The 25,549-nt window shown below is 41.4% G+C and overlaps 1 protein-coding gene across 2 annotated transcripts in view; it reads left to right on the top strand.

Annotated features, from left to right (window-relative positions):
• col27a1 (collagen, type XXVII, alpha 1) overlaps positions 1-25,549 on the top strand; it is a 178,112-nt gene that overhangs the window by 94,969 nt on the left and 57,594 nt on the right. For both annotated transcript variants that reach the window (XM_004916698.4, XM_002935498.5), the window contains exons 20-29: positions 3,532-3,585; positions 3,866-3,919; positions 4,682-4,726; positions 5,154-5,207; positions 6,487-6,531; positions 7,867-7,920; positions 8,086-8,139; positions 13,045-13,098; positions 13,710-13,763; positions 25,153-25,206. In XM_004916698.4, the coding sequence (XP_004916755.1) occupies positions 3,532-3,585; positions 3,866-3,919; positions 4,682-4,726; positions 5,154-5,207; positions 6,487-6,531; positions 7,867-7,920; positions 8,086-8,139; positions 13,045-13,098; positions 13,710-13,763; positions 25,153-25,206 (522 nt within the window). The remainder of the gene's footprint in view (positions 1-3,531; positions 3,586-3,865; positions 3,920-4,681; positions 4,727-5,153; positions 5,208-6,486; positions 6,532-7,866; positions 7,921-8,085; positions 8,140-13,044; positions 13,099-13,709; positions 13,764-25,152; positions 25,207-25,549) is intronic.

Raw genomic sequence — 25,549 nt, 5'->3', positions numbered from 1 at the left:
CAAGAATATCGAACAACAGTAAATGCCCCCTCTGATGTTGTGTCTTAGAAATAAAGCTAGCCAATATTGTATGCTTACTTGGCCTCAACTACCTGAGGCTGCAGCTTATAGGTCCATGTAATGGGACAAAATGGCACCAAACCAATATATGGTCCGGGCTTAGCAAGATATCAGTTGAAGATCTCCCCAGTGAGAGCTGCTTTGGTGGATAGATAGGTCTGTGGTGTAAAGATATGTCTACAAGTATCCACTTTTAGGTTAAGGTTCAAGCAAAGAGTAGAGAACCTTTGTAAAACTCTCTTGAGACACCCCACACTTTTAAGCACAAGATGGTGCCTTCAACTGAGGTCAATTGATGAATAGTGCATAGTGCCAGAAATATGCATGGATAAAGTAATGCTCCATTCATAATGGCCTGAGCAAGACACCTGACTGCCATTTAAGAGTAAGACATGACTTGTACCATCTTGAGTTAACAGCATGAAAAGGGGGTAGTCTGACGGATTCAGCTTTCTCATCACAAATGATGTGGTGCGGTTGCAGTCATGTCAAAAAGGCCAGATCACCAGAAATGCATGAAATCATGTTTTATATAAACATCTCATGCACATTCCCATTCATTCCAGCTGCATCATATTTCCATACACATCTGTCATATCCTCAGCCATTCTCATTTTTATTGGACTCTCTCTGTTGAGAGAAAACAATGCCCTGCTCTGTTATCTCACATTTCCAACTCTTATCCAGATTTTAGGAGGGGGGGGGGTGGAATTTCTAGTCATTTGTATCTGGAAAAAAGCCCATTTTGTATGTGAAAGTCTTAAAATATATTGCAAATAAGACAGCAGGGGTTGATTTATAAACATTGGTGTTAAATCACTCACTAAATGAAGTAGAGTTTCCAGTGGAACCAATCAGCAATTTGTTTTGAACTTGTCTTACAAGTTGGGCAATAAAAGCAAAGCCCTGAAAGGCTGGCAGTTTATCACCTATGATTGTGAATGAGTCTTTACTGCAGTGAGGGTAACTTGACCTAAAATATCCTAACTGTAGCATCCCGTGCCTAGTAAACCTTGTAAATAGGCTGTTTCGATCAGTGTCATGAATAAAAATCTTCAGTTTCACATTTATCCTTTCTGGCACCAAACCAACATGTGTATGGGCAGTACCTTTGATTTTTCTGCCAAGAGCAGCCTTGCTAAGCTCACATCCCTAGGCCAAGTCAGATTTACCCTTTCAGTGCACATATGGTTTGCTCCTTTTGCCCCCAGATCATCAGGGAATTTGTTTACTTTTTGCTGTTCATCTGTTTAGGCATAACTCACACCAGCATCCGCTTTACACATGGAGAGGCACATATTTTTTTTTAATAGCACATCTTCCTGAGATAAATCATATAGGCAATAGGTTCTGCTTTGTTTCTGCATGCTGAGATGTGTGGGTACAGATATATTTGCTCTTGGTGTTGCAAAAGCAATCACATAATTCAGTTAAGGCTGATGCCACACGTGGCGTTTTTCCGCTGCGTTTTTTCTCGGCCTAAAAACACTGCACAAGCCACACATGGCGTTTTTCAGCCTAGTACTGGTGACGTAAGCAAATCCTGTTGCCATGGTGCTAATAGTGCGAAATAGCAAAAAACGCTGTGTATTTCCGCTAGGTCTGGCAGCTGCCTTTGCGTATACATAGGAATAGCTTGCTTTGCAAGTACTGGTGTATTTCGGCCTAGGCTTGAAAAATCCGCGCTAAGGCGTTTTCTAGCGTATTTCCGCATTGTGTGGTTTGCTTCGCGTCTTTTCAAGTTATTTCTATGGATGATGATATCAGGCATTTTTCAGCCGCCGAGAGAATTAGAAAATACGCAGCGGAAAAACGCCACGTGTGGCATCAGCCTAATCTTGTAAGAGGCAGGCATCTACAGGAGTGTCATTTATTAAATTGCAGGGATTTTTGGTAGAGTCTTGACTACTCTAAAAGCACAGAGAGTGGTGGGAAACTGGAAATGTGAAGAGACAAAAAGGGGGTCCATGTATAACGAGGAGTGGCAGATCTATATATATTATATTATTTGCCTCTTATTGTTGCCCACTGCCTCCCGATAACCCCTCCCCCAGTTATGCACTCTCAACCAACTGGCTTTATTCATGCATTTGGCCTAATACTAGAGTATCCTTTCAGCATTAATCCGGCGCTACTCTGTCAGGTGCTGACAAGGGCCGATCTGGATCAAGGCTCGTTAAGAACATCTGACAAGGGGCTTTCTCTTTGGATTTTCTGTATATGAAGCAATTCATGTTCAGGGCCCTGTAAAATAACGAGAAACATTCCGAAACTAAAAACTAAATCTTAGTATAAAGATTTCAAGCAAAACCTCTGCATTGTGGAAGATAAAGGTAAAACAAAATGCACTGAGATCTCATTTGTGTGTGTAAGTGCTGATTGTGGGGCTGCTGATGTACTAAGTATCGGCGTCCAAAGCCCTTCTTACCATCACTAGTTCTCTTCTTCATATGTCTCTGTTTCATTTAGAATTAACTAGGGCCCCCTTTGTTCAGTAATTGCCAGTCATGTTCTTTTCATCCCATTTTCTCCCCATCTCTCACTCTCTCTCCTTTCAGCTTCTTTCATCTTCACTATCATTCCTTTGTCGATGAAAGACCTCTCAGTGTTTGCCAGCGACCTATTCTGCATGAATGAAGCTTTGCTGCCAGAGAGCATACATAATCCCCCCTCATCTCATTGTCTCCCAAGCCAGGCTTATTTTGTTAGGCCCCATCCACAGCCCACCATTAAAATGTTTCTGATCATTCTTATTTACCTTTTACCCCATGGTAATTGATTTATGCCTTTAATATTTATATTCTACAATGTTGTGCCTTTAAGGAACTACGGGTATGGAATCTCTTATCCAGAATTCTTTGAATTATGGGAAGACCATCTAACATAGACTCCATTTGAATCAAATAATTTCTATTTTTAAAAATGATTTTTTAGTTCTGTGTAAGTCTGGAGATGGTATGGAGATCCAAATTATGGAAATATCCCTTATCCGAAAATGCCAGGTCCCGAGCTTTCTGGATTACAGGTCCCATACCTGTACTAATAGTCCCCGGACAATTATTACTTTGTTTATTATTAAGAGTTCACAGGACCCCTAGTAGAGCTGAGCTTTCACTTTTTTCCATCACCTTATTTCTAATAACTTTGCCATACTGTATTGATTTACTTTGGCTGCGTTGTTGGGGATTTTTTTTAACTGCTTCAGACACTGTCATTTTTGTTCCCTTCCCTGTGTGTCTGTGCATTAGATTTTACTTTGCTTCAAATCAGAGTATTTATACAGAAAGGTATGAGTCATTTGACTTGTACAGAGTGGCTCTGTTAGCTGTTTAAGCCATACCTGTACTGGACGAGCATTTGCTGACAGGTTTGGCCCTTCAGTAATTTCCTGGATTTGTTATAGTTGGAGAGCATCATTTAATAAATAACCCTAGGAACTCCTTACCAGTATTTTTACATCTTTCTTTTTAGGGCTTTCCTGGGGACATTGGGCCTCCGGGAGAAAACGGTCCAGAAGGTATCAAGGTGAGATGCCCTGTGTTGCCCTGTGTTACCTTTCCCCGGGCTTCTTGTGTCTAATTAAAAACTTTAAGAGTTAGATTCATTATGACCATCCTGGCAAAGGTCTCTCCTCTCATGTTTGTGTTGAGGCTTCTCCAAAACACTCTCTTCTTAAAATTGACGTTGGATGTCATCCCATGGCAAAGTTACATTGCCACCTCAGCCCTTCGCTAATTCTCTGAAGGCATGCTATGAGATTCCTTCCCGGTTTTATAAGACCCTCTTTCTTCTTACGGGTTTGCAGGGAAAGCCAGGAGCCAGAGGGTTCCCAGGACCTAGAGGACAGCCAGGGCATGAGGTGAGTGGCCTGCCGCATTAGTAATGTACGTATCTTGCACTTTATTGTACAGGCACATATCTTGCACATTCCATCTTTGGAACACTATCAATAACAGGGTCCTAGTCAACAGGCAAACAATATTTACTGGATGCAAAAAAATCTGCACTGAAAACTTACGCCAAGCCTTTTAAAGTTATACTGCCCTCTTCTGGAGTAGTGTGAATCGAGATAGGCTTTAAGTGAGCACAGAGCTTGGCTACTGGGACTGGTGTCCGTGTCCTTTTTATGCTCATTTACAGAACAATAACATTTACACACAAGCTGTCTCTACAGTTGCACTTTCTAACATTCTTTTCAAATGTCAAGGCAACAATGAAGTGCCTTCTCCTTTGGCTCACCCCTTGCAGTTGCATATTATCACACACAAGGTACCAACCCTGCCCTCTGAGGCTATTTAAAGAATAAGAGAATCTTGTATTTGTCCAGTTGCTTGCCGTTGTGTGCCCCCTATTTCTTGCAGAGACAGATTTTATAGACCTCAGCAGACCTTATGAAATGGCCAATGCAATGCTCCTTTGATGTTAGTTCATCCTAAGTGTGGCTTCTAGAGAAACATTCTACCTTGTATTATGGCCTCTAAGGGCCATTTTAGAGCATTGCTTGCTTTTCAGTAGAATGGGGGTCTGTTAAACATAAAAATATTGTTAACTTTTTCTAGAAAATCATATCAGCACATTTATTCCTCAACTTGGTAATGCCACATTTTTATTTCCTTTATAGGGGGATGAGGGACCAATTGGGCCACCAGGAGCTCCAGGTCTGGAGGTACATTTATTAGAGCCATAACTTTTTTTCCAGTTTGTCTGATTTGTTTATTTTTTTGTGCCGGCAGGAAATTAAGCACTTTCCTGCTAAACATTTACATAGCCTGATGTAGAACAGCAGTGACACCTATAAGAAATGGCCCGGCCAAATCATGTCAATGATTATTTATAACACTCAGATAAAGTCCTGCAAATTATTACCTTGGTTAAGCAATGCTGACAGTGTTCATTAGTCCACCGTAACATTTCTTCCCCACATTCTGGAGGACAAATGGAATGCAGCTTTTGATGTTTATTTAGCATTAGTTGCAACATGTGGCAGGTTCTTTTTCTGGTTATCCATGGCAGATAAAAACAACTGTGATCAATAAGGGCCACCCCCTAGATCTGGATCTTTGTGTTTTGTCAGCAATTTGTATTTGTTGCAGGGGTTTCCTGGGCGGAAGGGCTATCCTGGGATTCTTGGGGCAGAAGGTCCAAAGGTAAGAGCGAGCATTGGTGTTCTGGTGGCACATGTGATTTGGGGTTTCCCAAAGAACATGAGGATAATGTTACTGAAAGAATTCTGGGTAAAACTGTGAGCATTGAGTAGAAGAACCAGAGATGTGAAATGAATGAAGATTTGCAACCTGTAAATAGCGTGGATGAACTTTCCAGTAATCAATTTTCTAATTAAGGGCAAAACTGTCAAGATGTAACCATGACCAGTAAGAAATATGTTGGCCAATTCATCTTCATGTTATCAGCAATTCCTATTCTCTTGGGGAAAGTGAATGCAAAGGGACAACATAGGGAAAATTGCTGTTTGATCATTTTCGGCATTTACCGGATAGGAAAGCATTTTCTTTTCTTTGGCACAGATTGTTGGTCCAGAAGCTATTGCAGACTGGCAGCTTCTCTTGGCATTTACAAGGGGCAAACCAAAGCACCACAAACTGGCTCAGAGTTTTATACATCCTATTTTCCATATGTGTGACATATAAATCCCACTTTAAACCTCCAAATTTTGGTCTGGCACATGCAGTGTAGCATGACACAACTGTACAAAGCAGAGGTTGAAAAGTTCATAATTGTGTTTACTTGTCTGTTGTCTGTGAGCAGGACCACCAACAGAAAGCCACTTTTTTTCCCACTTGGGACTCTTCATGTCATACTGAGCAGTAATACATAGTATATTTTTATTTATATATAACTCTGGTGGCAGTTGCGTAACACTAAGCCCCTGAAGGAGGACTGAAACATAGGTGGCATTTCATCTCTTTATAAAGAATTACTTTAGTTGGAATTTATGTTTGCTTCCAGGCAAACACTGGCAATCTGTGAATTATGGCAAATGCCAGAGGGGCTTCTGCAAGATTCCCTACAATCACTATTCGGAGGGCTGGTGGGGGGCTGTTTGGGCCTCTATGTACCTAAGTCCCAGTTCAGAACTGTTCTCTTCACTCAATGGATTTCTACAACTTCACCCCCTGGGTCCCAGCACCATCACCATCCCTCCTGTACTGTCCCTTTTCCTCCTGGCTGCTTGGATATGCCAACAGTTTTTAGGACTATTATGGGAGAGACAAGGGAATAGGGAGAACAAAAGTGGAAATTTCTGATGATGCAAAATGCTAAGATTGAGGACCATGACTATCCTTGAAAGGACCAGATAGTCATGATGCTTCATCTTAGCATAAGTTAGCAAATGTTATTTTTGTTTGTATGTTAAAGTGAATGTGTGAATGAGTGAATCTTACTTTTTTATTTGTCCCTCTCCAGGGTGAAGCAGGCAACACAGGAAGGTCTGGGAAGATCGGTGAACAGGTATGGTATAGTAACGCTTTCATGACTTCGAAAGGGAAGGCTAAAACAACATTTTCATGCCTGCATTAATGCCCTTACTGCAGAAGGCTCTGGAGTTCATTCTCAGTTGGCATTATACTGCTAAAGGAACACTGCCATGCCTTTGTTCGTTTATCTGTGCCCCCTTGCTGGGGACACCCAAGCCAATTGTTTCCTTGGTTTCCATATTAAGGGGGGGGAGGGTTGTCAGTAATGTTTAACGTCATCTTTGGACATGGTAATATAGTTTATTCTCTACTAACATCAAATGCCCAAAGAAAACAGAGTTCTCAAAGGACTTGGCTAGACTAGAACTATCCAATGACATTTTTTCATTTGAGGATTTATTTTTTATCTATTCTTCAATAATGTATGGGTTCACACATACATTATTTATCTAGATCAGTGCTGTCCAACTTCTGTAGTACCGAGGACCGGAATTTTTCTGACCTACATGGAGGAGGGCCAATAATGGAAACCGGTTTTGCCACTCCCCCTTTTTAAACTGCACCCACTTCAAACCAAACAATGTTATCAGAAGAGCTTTTAAGACTATACCCACATTAATGGTGGTAGCACAGCAAAAACCCAAATGCTTGATGTTCACTGTAGGGATATCACCCTTCATTCGTATGTGAAGGAATTATATTATTTCATATTAAGACATACTATGTATGCCTTACCCTGCCTGTGTGTGTCATACTATGCCTGCCCTATGCTGCCTAGATGTGCCATACTCTGCCTGCACTATTCTGTTTGTGTGTGCCATACTCTGCCTGCCCTATGCTGCCTGTATGTGCTATACACACAGGTAGCATAGGTCAGGCAGTACCTACAGTTAGGTGTGAACAGGTGAACAATGTAGGGACTAAAAGGTGTGAACAGTACAAGGGATTACATGTTTAAACAATACAGGGGGAATACAGCCTGAATCTGAGGTGTGAACAATGCAGGGGGCCAGTTAATCTCAGTACCGATACCATTTAAAGCTTACACAAAGGTAAGTAGTCACACCAGACAGTCAGGTGTGGGGGCCACACAGAGCAGCCGCCAGTTGGACAGCACTGATCTAGATCATTCATCTAGATTATTTATCTAGTTGTTTTGGTTAACATGGTTATCTGTGAACCCTATTGGAACCTTTATAGCTTCCTCCATAGCTACATAATAGCTTATGTATATGTATTAAAGCTTTTGGGTAGAGTAAATTGTTTTTATTGGGGATAACTTCTGCCACTGAAATTAAAGAAAGTAGATGCAAGAATAAACAGTAGGTGTACACAAATGTCAACTAAATAAACTCTCTTACCTCTACAGGGGCTTCAAGGATTTATTGGTCCAGTGGGAGAGACAGGAATTGCAGGGGAGAAGGTAAATATGATAACAAAACAACAGCAACTAAATGCCTGGTATCATAGAGATTTAGTTAGTTCTTGCTGTACTTGAGGGCTGTAATGCACAGAAATACTTTAAAAGGTGTTGACGGATCGCTATTCTACAAAGTAAACTGACAAACATGTTTTCCTTTGGTTTTAGGGAGATCGTGGGGGAATTGGGAGTCCAGGACCACCAGGGGAAAAGGGAACAATGGTAAGGAGTAAGGCTGCACTATCTTTCAACAGTTGTGCCCATCCACTGGTAACTCTTTGAGTGTTCTTTGGTCTATATAGATGCAATATAAATAAGGCAAGAATATAACATCAAGCACAGTAAATAGTCTGTATAAGGGCTGGAAGGTACAGGAGCCATGGAAATTCCCAGTTTTGTGCTTTGTGCAACATCATCACAATTGATCCTAAGGCTAATGGCACATGACTGCTAGGAATTATTCTCTTTTGGACCTGATGGTATCTAATAAATCTGAACTCATCTCTAACATTTGTGTGGGTGAGCATTTAGGAAATAGTGATCATAACATGGTCTATAAGGGATTAACTAAAATTTTAGACGTGCAGACAGTATAAGGGCATCTCTGCAATGTATCAGCTGGGAAAGGCTTTTCATGGGGTTAAACACAGAAGGAAAAGGAATATCTTTAATATTGCTTAACAAGTATACAGATTAATAGATTCTCCTTCTAAGCAAGGAAAGACATTGCAAAGCCAAACCTTTATGGTTGGGTAAAAGTTTTCGTGTCAAGGTTAGTAAGAAAAACGTGCTTTTAAAGCATACAAGTTAGCTGGGACAGATGAAACTTTCATCAGGTACAAGGAAGCAAATAAAGCATGCAAAAAAGCTATCAGGCAAGCTAAAATAGAGATGGAAAGGGATATTGCAGCTAGGAGTAAAAAGAATCCAAAATTATTTTTTTAATATGTAAATAGTAAAAAAACAAATCAAGAAGATATAAAGGTAAATAAAGGACCAGGACCGGGTAATATTCATCCCTGGGTATTAAACGAACTTAACTCTGTGACTGCCAAACCTATTCACTTAATTTTTCAGAATTCATTGAGGTCTGGCATGGTGCCAAGGGACTGGCAAATTGCTAATGTAGTTCCGTTATTCAAAAAAAGGATTCTGTTCTCAGCCTGAAAACTATAGGCCTGTTAGTCTGACATCATTGATAGTAAAGCTTTTGAAAGGGGTAATAAGGGATAGGGTACTTGAATACATTGCAAATAACAATTCTATAAGTTTGTGCCAGCATGTTTTTTTGTGTAACAGGTCTTGGCAGACTAATTTAGTTGCTTTTCATGAGGAGGTGAGCAGGAACCTTGACGCTGGAATGGAAGTGGATTTCATTTACTTGGACTTTGCTAAAGCGTTTGATACAGTACCTCACAGAAGGTTAATGATCAAATTGAGGAATATTGGCCTAGAACATAATATTTGTAATTGGATAGAGAACTGGCTGAAGGATAGAGTACAAAGAGTGGTGGTAAATGGAACATTTTCTAATTGGACCAGTGTGGTTAGTGGAGTACCGCAGGGGTCAGTCCTTGGGCCTTTTTAACTTGTTTATTAATGACCTGAAGGTTGGTACTGTTTCTATTTTTGCAGATGATACTTAATTGTGTATAAGTTCCATGCAGGATGCTGCCCCTTTATAGAGCAATGTGACAAAATTGGAAAACTGGGCAGAAAAATGGAAAATGAGGTTTGAAAAGTGCAAAGTTATACACTTTGGTAAAATAATATAAATGCAAGGTATACACTAAATGGTAGTATTTTTTAATTGAAAAGGATCTGGATATTCTTGTAGATAACAAGTTGTCCAATTCCAGGCAGTGTCATCCAGGCTTGCATAAAAAAGGGTACTGACTCAAGGGATGAAAACATATTTTTGCCTCTTTATAGGTCCCTGGTAAGGCCTCACCTTGAGTATGCAGTGCAGTTTTGGGCTCCAGTCCTTAAGAAGGATATTAATGAGCTGGAGAGAGTGCAGAGACGTGCAACTAAACTGGTTAAGGGGATGGAAGATTTAAACTATGAGGTTAGACTGTCAGGGTTGGGGTTGTTTTCTCTGGCAAATAGGTGTTTGCGAGGGGACATGAAAGGGGTTTATAGGCAGATAGGGGATGTTCTTTTTTCCCATAAAAACGCAGCTCCCCAAAAGCCACCCCTTTATATAAGAGGAAGGGAGCTTCCATTTGAAGCAGCGTAGGTGGTTTTTCACAGTGATGGTAGTGAGGTTGTGAAATGCCCTTCCTAGTGATGTGGTAATGGCAGATTCTGTTAATGCCTTTAAGAGTGTCTTGGATGATTTCTTGAACAAGCATAATATCCAAGGCTATTGTAATGCTAAAATCTACAGTACTGCTGGGCTCACTTGGAAAGGTTAAACTTGATGGACTCTGGTCCTGGGTTTTTTTTCAGCACTATGTAACTTTGTAACATGCAGCGGATATACAGCCTTACATACAGGTTCTCAGCCCAAAACATTTTCTAAAAATTTTAATGTATGTTTTGTAGACCAATTAAATCCATTTAAGTTAGTGGGTGGCAACACTGGTGGTTTCAGGTATTTGGATGTCAGCAGGGAAGCAGAGAAACCACCCTGTGTGACATCATCCTACATTTAATTAGTAGCCTATTCAGCAACATTATGAGGGCTTGGGTACAAGCAATCTTTCCATTTATTGCAGCCCCCAGGGTTTCAGGGTATTTGAGCCACCAGTGAGTGTCATTAGCCAATAATAAGCTGTATCTGTGGAACCATAATACATAACACCCTCTCCATTTTTGTTTTTAGCCCAAACATTTGCCTATTTGTTTCTGCTGCTCGACCCTTTGGGTGATAAATAGTCTATAATCATGTGTGTTTAGTGAACTTCTGGTTGGAAAAACTCACATTGGGTAGTTGCTTATTTTCTGTGCCAGTATAATGTCCAGTTGAGTGGCTGCCTGTGTGTGAAGCTGGAAAGCTTCTGTTTTGAGTCAAGTCTAAGTTTCCCTGTTTTCTTTAGGGGCGTAAATTTTTTTAAAATGCGGTTTGGTACCTATGTCCACTGACGTCTGACTCACTGAAGATTTGCTTTGGAGTTTTGTTTACTGTAATTGCCCTGTTTTTTCCCCCTGCCCAGCATGTTTATGTGTGTTTGGACCAGGTATTTCCTGCAAGACCAAGGCTGCCGCTGAATGACTTCCTTTTAAAACGACTTTAAGAATCTTGAATGAGCCACAGGGCATATTTAGCAGAGCACTTTAAAAAGGTGCAGTGTAGATAAAGAGATGCACTGGAATGAATACTTTCACTAAACGCCTCGACTTTTCCATCAGAAACTTAGTAACGGTGCAAGATTTACACACACTAAAAAGAGGCAATTAAAGAAGTCAGTGGGACTAATTTATAATAATAAGGCAATAAAGAGATTTTTTTCCAGGTGGGTTGGGGCTGAAGCGTTACGTGGGTATTTATCAAGCTAACACACCTCTGGGCTAGAACTTTGCACTTCAGGATAATTATACAGCTTTATACATTCACATGGTTTGCTATGGTTTGTTAATAGTGACCTCGGCAAACAATTGCTTGATGTTTAAAATGAATGCCTCCAGTTCACCTTTGAAGACATGTCATTTTGTGTTTCTGTGCCTGTTCTGTGGAATGTCCATCATTTTGCTCCATTTCTGATGGTGGCAATATGTGTGCATGTTTTCTCTGTCCTTGATAAAGAGATAACATTGGATGAAAGGGGGATCCTACAGACAGAAGCTCGGGGTGGTCATTCTGATATCAGTTTTTTAAGGTTTATGTTCTTAAGTTTGCTTCTGGAATTGTTGTGATGAGCGACTCTGTCCCGTGTCGCTTCGCCGAAAAATTTGCGAATTTTTAAAAAGATTCGCGAAGCAGCGAAAACGTTGCACGTCAAAAAAAAAAATTGTCGTCCGCGGCTATTCTTTCGTCGCGCGGCTATTCTTTTGTTGCACAGCTATTATTTTGTCGCCCGCGACTATTCTTTTCATGCGGGCGACAATTTTTGGACGTGCAGCGAATTTTTCCGCTGCAAATTTTTTCATCCGTTTCGCAAAACAATCCGCCAATGGCGAAATAGCAGATTTCTGTTCAATATTAGGCATTGATCAGAATGGGAAAATGCTTGATTAAGTACAGGATAGGGCATGATGACAGTATGTGGCCTGATTGTAAGCCATGGAGGACTGTGTGGAATCCTTCTCTGCAAGACATAAGGTTCAATTTGTGTTATATATTTTGTTTGTTCTTTATTGGCCAGGTTACACGGATCAATAAGTGCATGACTTACGGGATCTGAACTCATAACAGCTGATTATTTAATAAGGGAAAGTTATGCCGCTCTAAAGAACTTAATTTATAGATGTAGCACAACAACATCTACAGAATTTCTAAATTACTAGTAATTATTTACTAATTAGTTAATCAAGACAATTTAGAACTTGGACCTGATTTAAAATAAAGCAACCCTGGCATTGGCATATGTTATATTTAATACCAGTAAAAATAAAAAGCATGTTTGTTTTCCTAGTGAGCTTTTTATATGAATCCCAAACCCAGTAAATGGGGGCAAATGCCACAGCAACTAATCATTTAGACTCATGACTTCTTCCTAATTGTTCTGAGCTGCCTACAAGGTATTTCAATCCTAATTAAAAGGGATGCTAAATATTAAAATATATTCATGCATCTCTTAATGTTTAGGTATAGGAATGGTGTTTTTCAGAGCCTGGCAGAATGCTTGGGATGACCAGCCAGGGTGCCAGATAGTCCATAACTTGACCATTTTTGAGGGGGCTCTGTTTGGAAGGGGTGGTATTCAGACAATATTTTTATTAGCTCTGTACTAGCACGAATTGAGTGCCTTATTTGAACTGCGTCCTATGGCTTTTTCTTTTATATGCTTAGTGTTTTATCAGCTTAGCTCTAGAGTCCTGGCTTAGTGACCCATAGTCATTCATCATCTCTCCCTAATGTTCATGTCACTGGTAGGCCCAAGGTGAGTCTTCGTATTATGCCGAACAGTGCTAGATCTTTTCTTGTCTAGCCTCCATAAAATGATACACCTATTTTTATTGCAGGGTCATCCTGGGAATCCAGGACCTCCAGGTTCTCCGGGCCCTCCTGGACCACCGGTAAGCTACTTTTCGGTATAGTATGACTTCTCACTTTTGGGCTTAGTCTTAACTTGGCCAAAAGAATTAACAAAACAAAATGGAAAACTGAAACCCAGCATGGCATTTCACTAAAGATAGACATTTCCCCTACAACATTTCACACTATTAAAGTTCAAAGTGCCCTCTTGAGGACCATCATTTTTTCAGGGGCCCATTTAATTTATAACAATGTCAAAGATTTATTATAATGTGATTGTAACTGCCCTTTTGTTGTAGTTCCAGGACTTCAGAGGCATGTTCAACACAAATCTCAATCTAATTTGACTCTAGTATGGCTCTGCCTCGTTCACTGATTTGTCTCTCCTACCCCTCCACCCACAATGGAAGATCTGAAGGCTGACTGAACAAGCTCTGAAGTCCTTGTCATGAGCATTGGCACAAGGTGCTTACAGGTGCCCTTGGTGCTATTACCAAAGTGCCATGATTCTGTTAGCATTTTAACTAAATGAGTGAATACTACATTGCAGCAATAGGTCTCTTGGGTGATATTGTTACCGTGGGCAGAATCATATTGCTCATTTTAGGTATATTTATATGTCATATTAAAATGTCTGCATTCTATTCATCAGGGTTCACCTGGATCAAGGGGTTCTCCGGGTGTGCGTGGTCCAAAAGGACGCAGAGTAAGTAGAATTTGCCACTATACTACCATCATTTGGTCTAGAATGCAAGTTTAAGTAACTGTTCAACATTTGCATGAACATAGGGCCCAGGCCCATAGATAGATGGTTTTGATTCATGCAAGAAACGCATACTTCAGAAACGCAGACACATAAATGACAATGGAAAACCCCTATACTTGATCGTTCTAGATCAAGAAACATAAAAATACATACCAAATGGATTTTTCACTTATATAAACTCTAGTTGGGTTATTTGTGTGTGCACTGGGGGGGTTATTTACAAGTGCAATGGGGGGTTATTTGAGTGTGCACTGGGGTTTTTTTTTGCGTGTGCATTGTGAGGATTAGGGCTCTGGCACACGGGGAGATTAGTCGCCTGCGAAATCTCCCTGTTCGCGGGCGACTAATCTCCCCGAAATGCCATCCCACCGGCGAAAATGTAAATCGCCGGCGGAATGGTATACGCGGCGGCGCAATTCCAGTGAAATCGCGGAAGTTTCCTCTCAAGGCAAAATTATTTGAGTGTGCACTGGGGTAATTATTTGCTTGTGACACTGTGGTAGTTATTTGTTTGTGCACTGGGGGATTATTTGTGTGTGCACAAGCACACAGTTTAAAGGAGACCCTGAAACCCTGAATTAGGAAACATGTTAAGTACAGCTTAGTTTATATTAAAATTTGGGCAGCAACCTTTAGCAACCAGTCAGTAATTAGCTTTGTTCCATTTGCTGCAGATATAACAGTAAAAGCAAACAATGAATTAGCTGCTGTGGATCATTGCAAGTGCATATTTGCCCAGTGTTGACAAAGATACCTCAGATTGTGCCAGAACTAGGTGATTTGGGGTTCTAGGCACAGGGTACCCTCTTACGTCTCTCCTCCTCCCTCCCATCGCTATAAACACTGCTCACCACTCACACCTAGCCAGGCAAATCTTCTACATATTATCTGACCCAGAAGATCACCCTTCATGGGAACAGATCACCCTTGTACCAAGCCGAAAGATTCTTCCCATACAGGAACACTGGGGATATTGTCTAGTTCAGTGCTGTCCAGGTGGTGCCCGACCCCCCTCTGTTTGGGCAGGCAAAGTATGCCACAAACAGCAGCACAGGGCAGGCAGAGTATGGCACACACAGGCAGCATAGGGTAGGCAGAGTATGGCACACAGGCAGGGTAGGGCAGGCAGAGTATAGGACACATGGGCAGCATAGGCCAGGCATAGTATGGCATACTCTGCCTGTCCTGTGTGTGCTATTCTTTACCTGGCTTATGCTGCCTGTGTGCGCGATTCTCTGCCTGCCCTATGCTGCCTGTGGGAGGTGAACCTGGCAGGGGTTTGTTCTGGGAGTTCGTTAGCAGTTGGAAATAGTCATTATATGGTCCCTAAGGTATGTAATTATATACTGGGGGTTGCTGTGCTATCCACAGGGGAGTAGGAGGCATATGGATTTAAGGTCCCTACAGTGAGCACCAACTATTTGGTGTTTTGCTTTGCTACCACCATTAATGTCGGTATGGTCTTAAAAGCTCTTGTGATAACATGGGTGTGGTTTGAAGTAGTTGCAGATTAAAAAAGGGAGTGGTCAAAATTGGCTTCCATTAGCAGCCCTCCATCATGTAGGCCAGAAAAATTCCAGCCCTCGGTACCACAGAAGTTGGACAGCACTAGTTTAGTTAAATTCTGGACGAGCTTTCCTGCTGCTCCCCCTTATTTGTGGAGAGAAACAACAGAATCAGACTTTATAAACAAAATTATTGATGGCATTAGTTTTAACCCAAGGCCTTTAACAAAATAAAGCAAATGTAAATATTACCTATAAACAGGGCATATTTTACCTTTAATAGAAAAAGTCAAGCACACACAAAGCAGTCACAAATGTAAATAAACTGTAAATAAACCATCTGTGTAGCTTGGTGGACTTCCCAGCCCATCCATGTAGGAAATCAGTTTGCAGCAGTTTAAATCGAGTTGACTCACGAGCCCAAAGTCTTTAGAGTTGCGTCCCATTTCCAAGGCACCAGCCAGAACCCTCCTCTCCAGATACTGTGTCCCATTGTTCACTATGGGGACACTTATGGGTATTCACTATGGGAATACACGGGATGAAAGCATACCACAGAAATTGCACTAGAAGAAAAAGGTAACTGGCTCAAAATGCCTGAAAGATTTATGACAGTTGAAGGATTAATCTCTAGTAGCCCAGGATTCAGAAGCTCGGATGTGACTTAAAAATGAGGCACAAGTAGAGAGATGGATTGTGGTGAAGCTGAATGATATCTTTTAGTGGACCGGCATATGCTTCAAATTATGGTCTTTAGGCTTTCCTGGGTTCTTTTAAAGTAGAAACTTTGTACCTGAAAAGGAACTGTTTGAGATCTGGAAACTTTATGCACAAGAGATCTGGTTTTTGCATAGTTAGGCAGAATGGGAACAGGACAGTACCACAAAAAGCAAAACAAATTTATGTCACTGAAGGGATTTCAACCTTAAGAAAGGCATTAACACAGGAGGGGCCGTGGCAGTGGCCTGTGGCCAGTGAATGATGGTAGATGGTTGTCCTGTGAAGGAGGGTGTTTAGATTGGTTCCTGTATGAGCAGCAATTCATATTTGTGGCAGCTGAATTGGCACTTTTGGAGTTGAAAAATTTCTAAAAGAAACACATGGAAAATTAGATGATTGCCATCAAACTCCATGATCTTGCATTGAGTCAGTTCGTTAGCATGCATTGAAAATTAAATCAGTAGACTGAGATTTTAGGTTTGAGTAGCTTGCCTCCTCCTTCAACACAAATATTGTTAGCATTTATCTTTAGCCTTTAGACATGCTTTTTTTAAAAAATATATATTTTGATAAATGTCACACAAGTCACACTTTGCTTTTGTATTGTCCTTGTGGGCTCATTCAAGTGAAAATCCTTATTACAATGTAATGCGTGAGGAGCAACATAAGAATAAATAGAAAGAAGGAAAAGCCTTTACTATAATAAGGTTTAACTGGTGAGAAGGGGGAAATGTATAAACATTTAATTGATGGAGCAGATTGTTGGGTCACTTTGTGCCCTGTCTTAATGTTCTATGGCAGTGCTGTCCAACTGGCGGCCCCACTCTGTGTGGCTTCCCACCTGTCTGTGACTGCTTACCTTTGTGTAAGCTTAAGTGGATGCACCATTAATGTGGGTATGGTCTTAAAAGCTCTTGTGATAACGTGGGCGTGGTTTAAAAAAGGAGAGTGGTCAAAACTGGCTTCCATCAGCCCTCCACCATGTAGGCCAGAAAAAATCTGGCCCTCGGTACCACAGAAATTGGACAGCACTATTGTATGGCAAAATAAATAAAGAATAAAAATGCTGTTTGCTGTAGTTTACTGATATACAAATGTAATGCATTGAGCAGTGCAGTGACTTTATTTCCCTGTGGCTTTGCCTTATGAAAACATTATTGTCAGGGCATTACTGACCCATTCTATAGCCTTTCCTTAAGCATCCATAGGAACAGACAGGGCCTTTTTAAGGCCTCGGTAGGTTCTGGGCAATTTTCCAGTTAGTGGGCCTAAGGGTAGAGGGGTTGGCAGTAAAGCTGATCGAAGGGGACAGGGACAAGTCAGGACTGATGAGGCAGGATGGTAAGGCTATTACCCAGTGTATCACTACCTGATTCTCCTAATGGAGAAGAGAAGTATACCTGACTATATTTTAAGGGGAGACTGAGAAATTCAGAACTCCAATAAAGTGCATTAGTCAAGGGCTTTCTAGACAAGGACATGAAATATGTATAATAACTTTGTCCCTTGTATTTGCTTGGGTCATTTAACCTGGTTAATATTTTTTTATTGTAGAATATACATTAGGTTGGTCTATAGTGGTGTGGTATATAAACCTCATCCTACAAGAGTGATTTTGAGCATGGTCCATTGGATTATAGTTGTCAAGATGAGTACTCATGGTGTCATGGGGTTGGCTGAGCATCCAGTTGTTTGCCAGCAGATAATTGTATTTTACTTATGATAACTGGCTGCATTTTATTTTTATATATCATTATATATTGGTAGTGATTCTGCTTTCAAAGATATAGAATATATATTCGAGGCCAAATACAGAATACAGTTGAAGTACAATGACAAGCTGTGGGCATAAAAGCACTAATACTCAAGCCGGGTGTAAGTCTTTCATTTCCATGAGTCATTTCAACTTATTGTCTAAAAATAGTCTGCCTCCCTCTATTATTGTTAGTGATTTTTTTGTTTGGCACTGACCCAGAGGATAGTACTGACTCAATTCCACTGGAAACAAAAATAACTTACTGAGTCAGAATCAGCAGAAATGCAGTAATAAAATCTTTTGCTGATCCTGGTAAGAATGAGGAGTCTTGTTAATGCTGACCACACTGTTGCTGAGTGTCTTCCAGAGCCACCAGAGTAACTGTTGAGAGTTCTCAGCATCCTAGGTTGGGTTTTTCTTGACTGGGTGACAGGTAGATTTGTTTCCCAGTTTCCATCATTAAAGCCATTCCTGCTGGAGCAGCATAAGAAGGCGCTGCCAAAGGTGATGGAATAGTCTCCTATGAACCGGATAGCCCTGCCATATATCTGAAGTGGACTTTATGGAATAGAGGTGCCATATTTGCTGTAGAATATTTCACAGTGATGAGGATTGTGGTGATCCTGACCTTTTCAGCATTATGAGTATACATTTACACTGGGCTACTTCTCCTACATGAGACTTTGTTTTTGTAGCAAGCTTGGACAGCATAGCAACTAGGGGCCATTGTACGTCTTGCGCACTTGTGTAGACATATACAGTCGTCTGGGAGCATAATGAGCATATTTTGTAGGCTTTACAGCATGTTCTTTTTTGGGACTTATTCACAAGGAAATTACACATCTGCTTCTAAAATCTTCCCAGTAGGTCGAATCCATGCCATTGCTCTCAGGCTTCTGACATGAATGATGAATCCTTTCCTAGCAATACAGCTGCTTCTCCTCAAACAAACTACTCCATGTCAGACTGATATTATCTGTTACACATCTCACAGGGATCCCAAAGTCTTAAGGTGGCTATACACATTAAGATTTTTCTCTCCCTAACAACCAATTTCAGTGTGATCTGACAAATCCGTCAAATTATGGTAAGGTTAGTTGGCACTAAACAAAGGCACATCTGGACATTTTTCATCCGGTCAGAAAATCGATCAGGCAGGTTTAAAAATTTTCGTCATTTGCAGGTTTCCTTAACTTTAACTAGACGATATCGCTTGAAATGGCCATTTTCGTTGACTGACAAATCCTACTTTTAATTGATCATATCATGGTAAGCTTGGTCATACAATAACGAAAAGATGTGTGTGGCTCGCTTTACAGAATTGTTTGATTGGAGAATAGATAGCCTAGCTTGGTATGATTTGCTTGCAGCGAAGCTATGTGGCACACCAAGGCATATTTGTGTGCCACAGCTCACACTGAGAAAGAACTAGCCTTGTGTATGCAGCTTGCTTTTGCATACACTGTTGTTTGATAAAATCAAATATATGAATGTATTTTGAAAAGAGAAACACACATTAACCCAGTGGCTCCCAAACTGTTGGTCTGGCTTCCCTGAGTGAGTAGTGGCACAGAGGCTTAGGCTGAAGGCCATTTATGGAGAGAATTGGGAATAATGCCCATTTGTCCTTCTAGATAAACCTGAAATCCTAGTTTGGAGCACAGAGGGGGATATTTATTTGCTCTCCTAGATATTCTTGAAACTTTTGGCTATATCTGGACCCATTTTATGAGCAAACGGGGCCCTGACCAAAATATTTGACAACTACTGCATTAATAGGAGTTGCCCCCCCCCCCCCCCCCCTTGAATGCATATCTGTTCTCTTCCTACTTTATTTGACCTAAATTATATGAAATGGTTACTTGTTCATCCTTCCTCTAAGTTCCCATAGGGTCATATCTGCTAACAACAAGGTAACAGGCAGCATGACTTATGGATAAAGAATTTAATTTGATAAGGATATGGTTGACCAAAACTGGTATTATAAAGAAATTGGCACAGCCATAATAATATCCTGTACAGGGCAGTCCAACTGGAGGCTTTGTGGGCTGGATGTGCCCCCTTCCCCCAAAATGTATATATGATACCCAGCATGGCCAAGATCTACATATACCTTGTTATATGACAAACAAATATGGCGGTAAGGGCAAATCCTGCACAATCGCTACAAAGCATTTTATACAGACACTTACCCTGCTGTCTGGATTTTCTGTAAACACTGAGCAATTTTTATATTTTATTGTCATAGAATGCCAAGATTCAAGAGTAAAAAACAGCTGTTGAACACAAATGACAACTTAATGTTTCAGCAAATAGTATACAATGAAATTTAAGGACCTAAAAGCTAATTCTGTGGGTTTCTAAAAGTGTTAGTCCGTCCCAGATTCTCAACTTTGACTTGTGGGTGGCATATTGTTGCACACTGACCATCTAAGGACACATTCTCCATCTACCCCTCTTTCACCTTAGCCCTGTAGTGAGGCCTTAAATGTATTTCCACATCCCCTTAAACTAGAGCAACCCCATTAAATCAATACCAGAAAATAGTGTGCAAATAGTATTTATGGAATCAAATAGTCTTATATGTCAATAAAATTCAGCCCTTTGTATTACTGGTTATACTACTTATCACTGGTGCCAGTGTAATATACTCTCAATTAAGCAGATAGACCATTTTTGCAGGAACATCATGATTTGTACAGTAATGTTGCACCCTTCATCACTTGATGGATCGGTGTCTGCCTTGGGCTGGGCATAAATGAAGGTGTGTTGAAAGCAAGTGTATATTTCAGGAACCAGTAAAAATCCAGTAATTCTATCTGGGACTTTTTTAGATCAAGTGCACTGCCATACCATTATACCTTTACTTTGTATACTCTTCATAGACTCTCTGTTATGGGCTGTAGGTAGAGAAATGGAGAGATATATTTGAGAATGTGTTTGGGGGAGTTTAGCAATTAAGCACCACTGTTCTCTATGAGAAGGAAGTAGGACCCTGAGTTGCTGCTGAACAGCACTGATCTCTTATGTCTGGAACACATTATTCCCGTGCAGACAGTCATCATGATCATTTTAAGGTTGAAAGCAAAAAATATCAGTGATTAATAAGTCAGCCCCACAGACTCTTGGGACTTCTTACATAGTGTAACATTTGATAACAGCGACACCTAGTGGAAGGTCAGCTTTAGAGTACAGGTACACAGTAGTTCACAGTTATCTCTATGGTTCATTTTACTGGTAGGACCCAGCAGTATTCTGAAGGCCAATGTGCAGGAAGCCTTATATATATGTGTATTGTGTGTTGGCTACGGGTATGTATCTATATGGAAATGATATGATGGATTACTGTATAGCATCCAAATCAGAAGCACAGATTTTTGTTAGTTCTGGCAAAGCTTTCACAGCCCAAAGGAACATGGTGTCCAGGCCAGAGCATCAGCTGGAGGTCACCAAGACATTCCAGTCATGTTTCTGACTTCAGAGATCGCTGCATTTCCCTGAGGTTTCTGTTAGTGCAGGCCATGAAAACATTGACTTCAGGCACCTCCTTCCCAAGCTCTGCCCATGCTGGGGAAGAATTGATATCCCACAGGAAAAACTGTGCATTTGTTGCTCTCTCCAACTGGAAGAAACACTCATCATAGCTGCCAGACACTGCCCTGTCCATTCCCAGACTCTGCTCACACCACTACCTGAGTGTCTTATAGATATGGGCCATTCATTCTTATGATTACTATTGAATTATTAGCCTCCCTCTGTTACCTGTTAGCATTATAATTGCAACATTTTTCAGAACAATTTAGCTGCAAAAACTTCACAATATGACTCTTCTCTCTGGCAGTGGCTGGAGTTAAAGCTGGGGATAAAGTGAGGTTACATTAAGGGTTGCCACCAGGCCGTGGTTTTACTGGTCTCACAATGTAGTTGCTGGAAAATTTGTAATACCTATCATTTCTTTCATAATCTGCTCCATATCCCTTACTCTGCCAGTCCATGCACCATTGCTTCTCACTGTTCCATCATCATTCTGCCCCCATTATGTCATGACCCACCCCCTTTTATTCCCCCCCCCCACCCACCTGCAGGTAACAGAATAAGAACCCTATAATATGCACCTAAAAGGGTTGTCAACTTGTCACCTTTTTAAGCATGTGCTTGTCCATTGTTATTCTCTGCCCTGCTGGTTCTGACCCTTGATTAACAGACCTGTGAAGAAGCATTCAAGTTATTGTGGGAAAATCTTGGCTGGAGGGAGAGCATGCTGTTGCTCCATTGTATTAAGTCAGAACCAGCAATGCAAACAAATACTATTTTGAAATGCAATACCACATAACCTCAGTACAATTGAATTTTTGTAGTTACTGGTCACCTGACACTGCCAGGAGCATGGAGCTGAAAGGAGCAAACCCAAGTTGTGCCTAATCCATGAGAAATTCCTCCCATGAATTTCTCCTACAAAACAGGACTTGAAGCTTAAGTTTGTTTGGTTTCTAAGGCTGGAGTAACAAAGACCTTGTGTTAGATAGCGGTACTCCTTATATTTATCTTAGGAAAGGGAGTTACGCTTGCTCTTACTGCACCTTGTCAGGCGACGGTCTACCTACACAGCGGCCTTAGGATGAATTGAGACAGGTCACAGGAGAGAAAATGTAACCATGAGACCATTGGCCAATAGTTCTGTCAGATTAAAGATTAGAAATAAGATCATTGGCTGCCCCCTTGCCCCAATTTATATCCCAAAGAATGTGAGTTGATATAAAGGCACAAACACAAGACATGAGCAGACATGCACTAATTTAGTGGGAGCCATTGATACTGTTCCCATCGTCTTCTGTCCGGCCCAGGCTTATAGCTCCTGCAGGATCTGTTCTTTGTTAGACCTCTGGTGGCTTTGTTATAGCTAAGAAATATATAGAATTATAGCGAGACGGTGGGACTGTAACTCTTTTTCTATACAGGGTGGGTGGCCTGGTAGTGACTTTACCTTCTCTTTCGACTTATAGCTTCTGTGCTAAATAAGTCAGAAGCTGTAGGCATAGCACAGGAAGAAACCATTATACATGCAACTGGCCTGATGCAGCTTCCCCCACCCCCCAAAGCATCGTATAACCCCTACAGTACTAGTGACAAATACATTACATGCTTGACCCAGTTGGAAGCAAAGTAGCTGCAAAGTCCAGTAACACCAAAAAACGAAGCAGGACTCAACTCATAATACAGGGTCTGTATTCTTTAAGGCTTATTGGTTCTTTGTTAGCAAGTCTGGCACAGCAGCATCAACAGCTAAAGGCAAGGGAAATATAGAGCTTATTCTGCTGAAGTCAAGCCAGTATTTATGCAAGTGGAGGGTAATGTAACAGTGTGCTGTATTTAAAGGTGTAAAGGTGCCTGATTTCCTCCTGTGTAATCCCTGGGATTTGCACTTGTACTGGGGAAAAGCACTTGTGTAATGGGCACGGACAAGCAGCCACCGTATAGCACACTATAGATGTGTCTGAAATGTATTGTAGTGGAAATATATCTCACACTCAGGATTGCAGATGTTGGGCACCGACTTCGGTCAATTCATGTTTACAATGTAGAATTAAAGGGCCAGCAACACCAATAAATGAAAAGTTGTGTAAATATTTAACCAGGGATTGTAAAATCCATTTAACCCGCAATAGGGCTGTAGGTCCCCCAGTTATTGTTGACCTGAAATCTGTGGAAACCACAGATTTATCTGCGGGATTGAAATAAGTGAGCCCAAGGCTGTTGGGTCAAGCTTTAAGCAGGGACCCTGAACTTTGGTGATGTAATTGTGCCAGCTTTTCCCCTCTGATGATTGGTCCCAAACATCTGTAACATTACCAGAATGCATTTGGGCATGAGGCAGACTAATGAAACAAATGAGGAGGCTCCTATACTAATCTAAGAATAGTTTAGTTTGTTGCTAAGAAACATTTGGTATGCAGATAATTAAATGCAATTATACATGGAAGTATTGCAAAATAACCAGTGCAGAGTCCCTTGCCATTAATCTGAAATCCTGCCATAAAAAGTGTCAGCTGCCCTACTGTTCTGCATATATGGGGCATGTGAATTACTAGCTGGGCTGGCAGAAGTATATAATGTATAAGTACTCATGTCAAGAGTGCTACACTAAACACTGGGAGAGGAGGCCAGATGGTACCTCATCTCTAAAGAATGTTATCAATACTTTTTAGGTTAGTGATTAGGGTTACTGGGAGAGGCCTCACTAACCCCCACCCCCCTTCCTTTCCCAAGCCTTTGGATCTTTGCTGTCTTTAAAAGGCAATTAATTGGTAATGTGTTGTGCCAACTGCACCAGCCCTTTGAATGCCATATATGTTTGATCTTGTCATGCCATGTGTTGCAGCAGAGTGGCATAGAACTCAGAACCATAGACTGTGCCACTGGGAAGATGGTATTTTAATGGAGGCACCATAGATTCTATGGCAGGTGGCAATTTAAGGGTTTTCTTGAAAACAACTTCCCTGCAGTGACAATATAGATAATAATTCTATTTTGTGTGATTGGGGACAATCAGCTACTCCCCCACCCTCTTTGTCTAAGCCATAGTAAATTAGAAGTTGTCCCCCCTCCGCAACCCCCTCCATTCTCTGCCTATAAGACCACCCTGCAGGGGAGCATGCTGCAAGTGACAGGACATTTTTGCAGCAAATGGAAATTATTTTTGCTTAACCTTAGTACCAAAACTCATGCCTTTTAGCAAGGGGTCATTCTGTGTGTGTATATCTGCGAAGAGACCAGGCATTTATGGGTTAAAACCTTGCAGAAAGGCATGTCTGGCAGCAAAAGGGTTAAACCTTGCCTCCAGCAGCAGATTTATGTTTAAGTTTCCCTTAACCTGTCACTTCCCCTAAGCCTGTGTAACATTCCCCTGTGCTCTATTCATGGATAAAGTGAACCCTTCTCTCTGCACCCTAAAGCTCTGCCCTCGGCAGCTCAGGTAACTAATCCTCCTTAGCACCATGGCAGCCCCAGTGTGATTGAGGAAAAGGCATGGAGCAGGCAGTAATCACAGGCCCCATTGTGAGTGGGAAGGTTGTGAAGAGGGGCCAGCCTGAGGACGCAAGGAAAAGGACGCAGCTGTTTGTTTTCTTGAGAGCATTTTCTCCCCTCTATGAAGAACATGAGGAGGGTGGTGTGTATGTGTGTGAGTGTGTGTGTGTGGGGGGGGGGGTTAAGCCACAGGACTTAAAAGTGGGAGGATAGCAGGACAAGGGGGCTTTTGACTCAAGCCATCTAGAAGGCTGCATTGAGCAGCACAAGAGTGACACCTGCTGTTCATTTTTTATTCTCTCTTCCCTCTCGTGTTTTTCAGGGTGCTAGAGGCCCTGATGGACCAGCGGGAGAACCTGGACTTGCAGGTACTAAGGTAAGTGCCCAGACAGGTGGCAGCTATATGTATGTGAGGAGCTGCTTAAGCAATGCATTTAGGGTGCAAACCCTTGTGTGCTTGGGTATCTTCTATATTGCCATTCCTGGCCGTTTAACCCTTCTTTGCTCTGTACTGAACTCTTGCTGCTCCATGCCAGAGACGTGCACCCTGCACTAATGTAACCATTGCCACTGAGCTTGCATTTAGCCTTGCACCGCCACCAACTGCTTCTCCCCATTAAGGTATTGCATGGAGCACAGGGGGAAATGAAAGGGGGCTGTGTTGGGACATCCAGCATAAATCCATTGCATTTCTGCTCTCAGCCCAGCATGCCCTTTCA

This window comes from Xenopus tropicalis, chromosome 8 (genome assembly GCF_000004195.4).
Source record: "Xenopus tropicalis strain Nigerian chromosome 8, UCB_Xtro_10.0, whole genome shotgun sequence".
In the NCBI taxonomy this organism is placed as follows: Eukaryota; Metazoa; Chordata; class Amphibia; order Anura; family Pipidae; genus Xenopus; species Xenopus tropicalis.
This window is presented reverse-complemented; position numbering and strand designations above follow the sequence as displayed.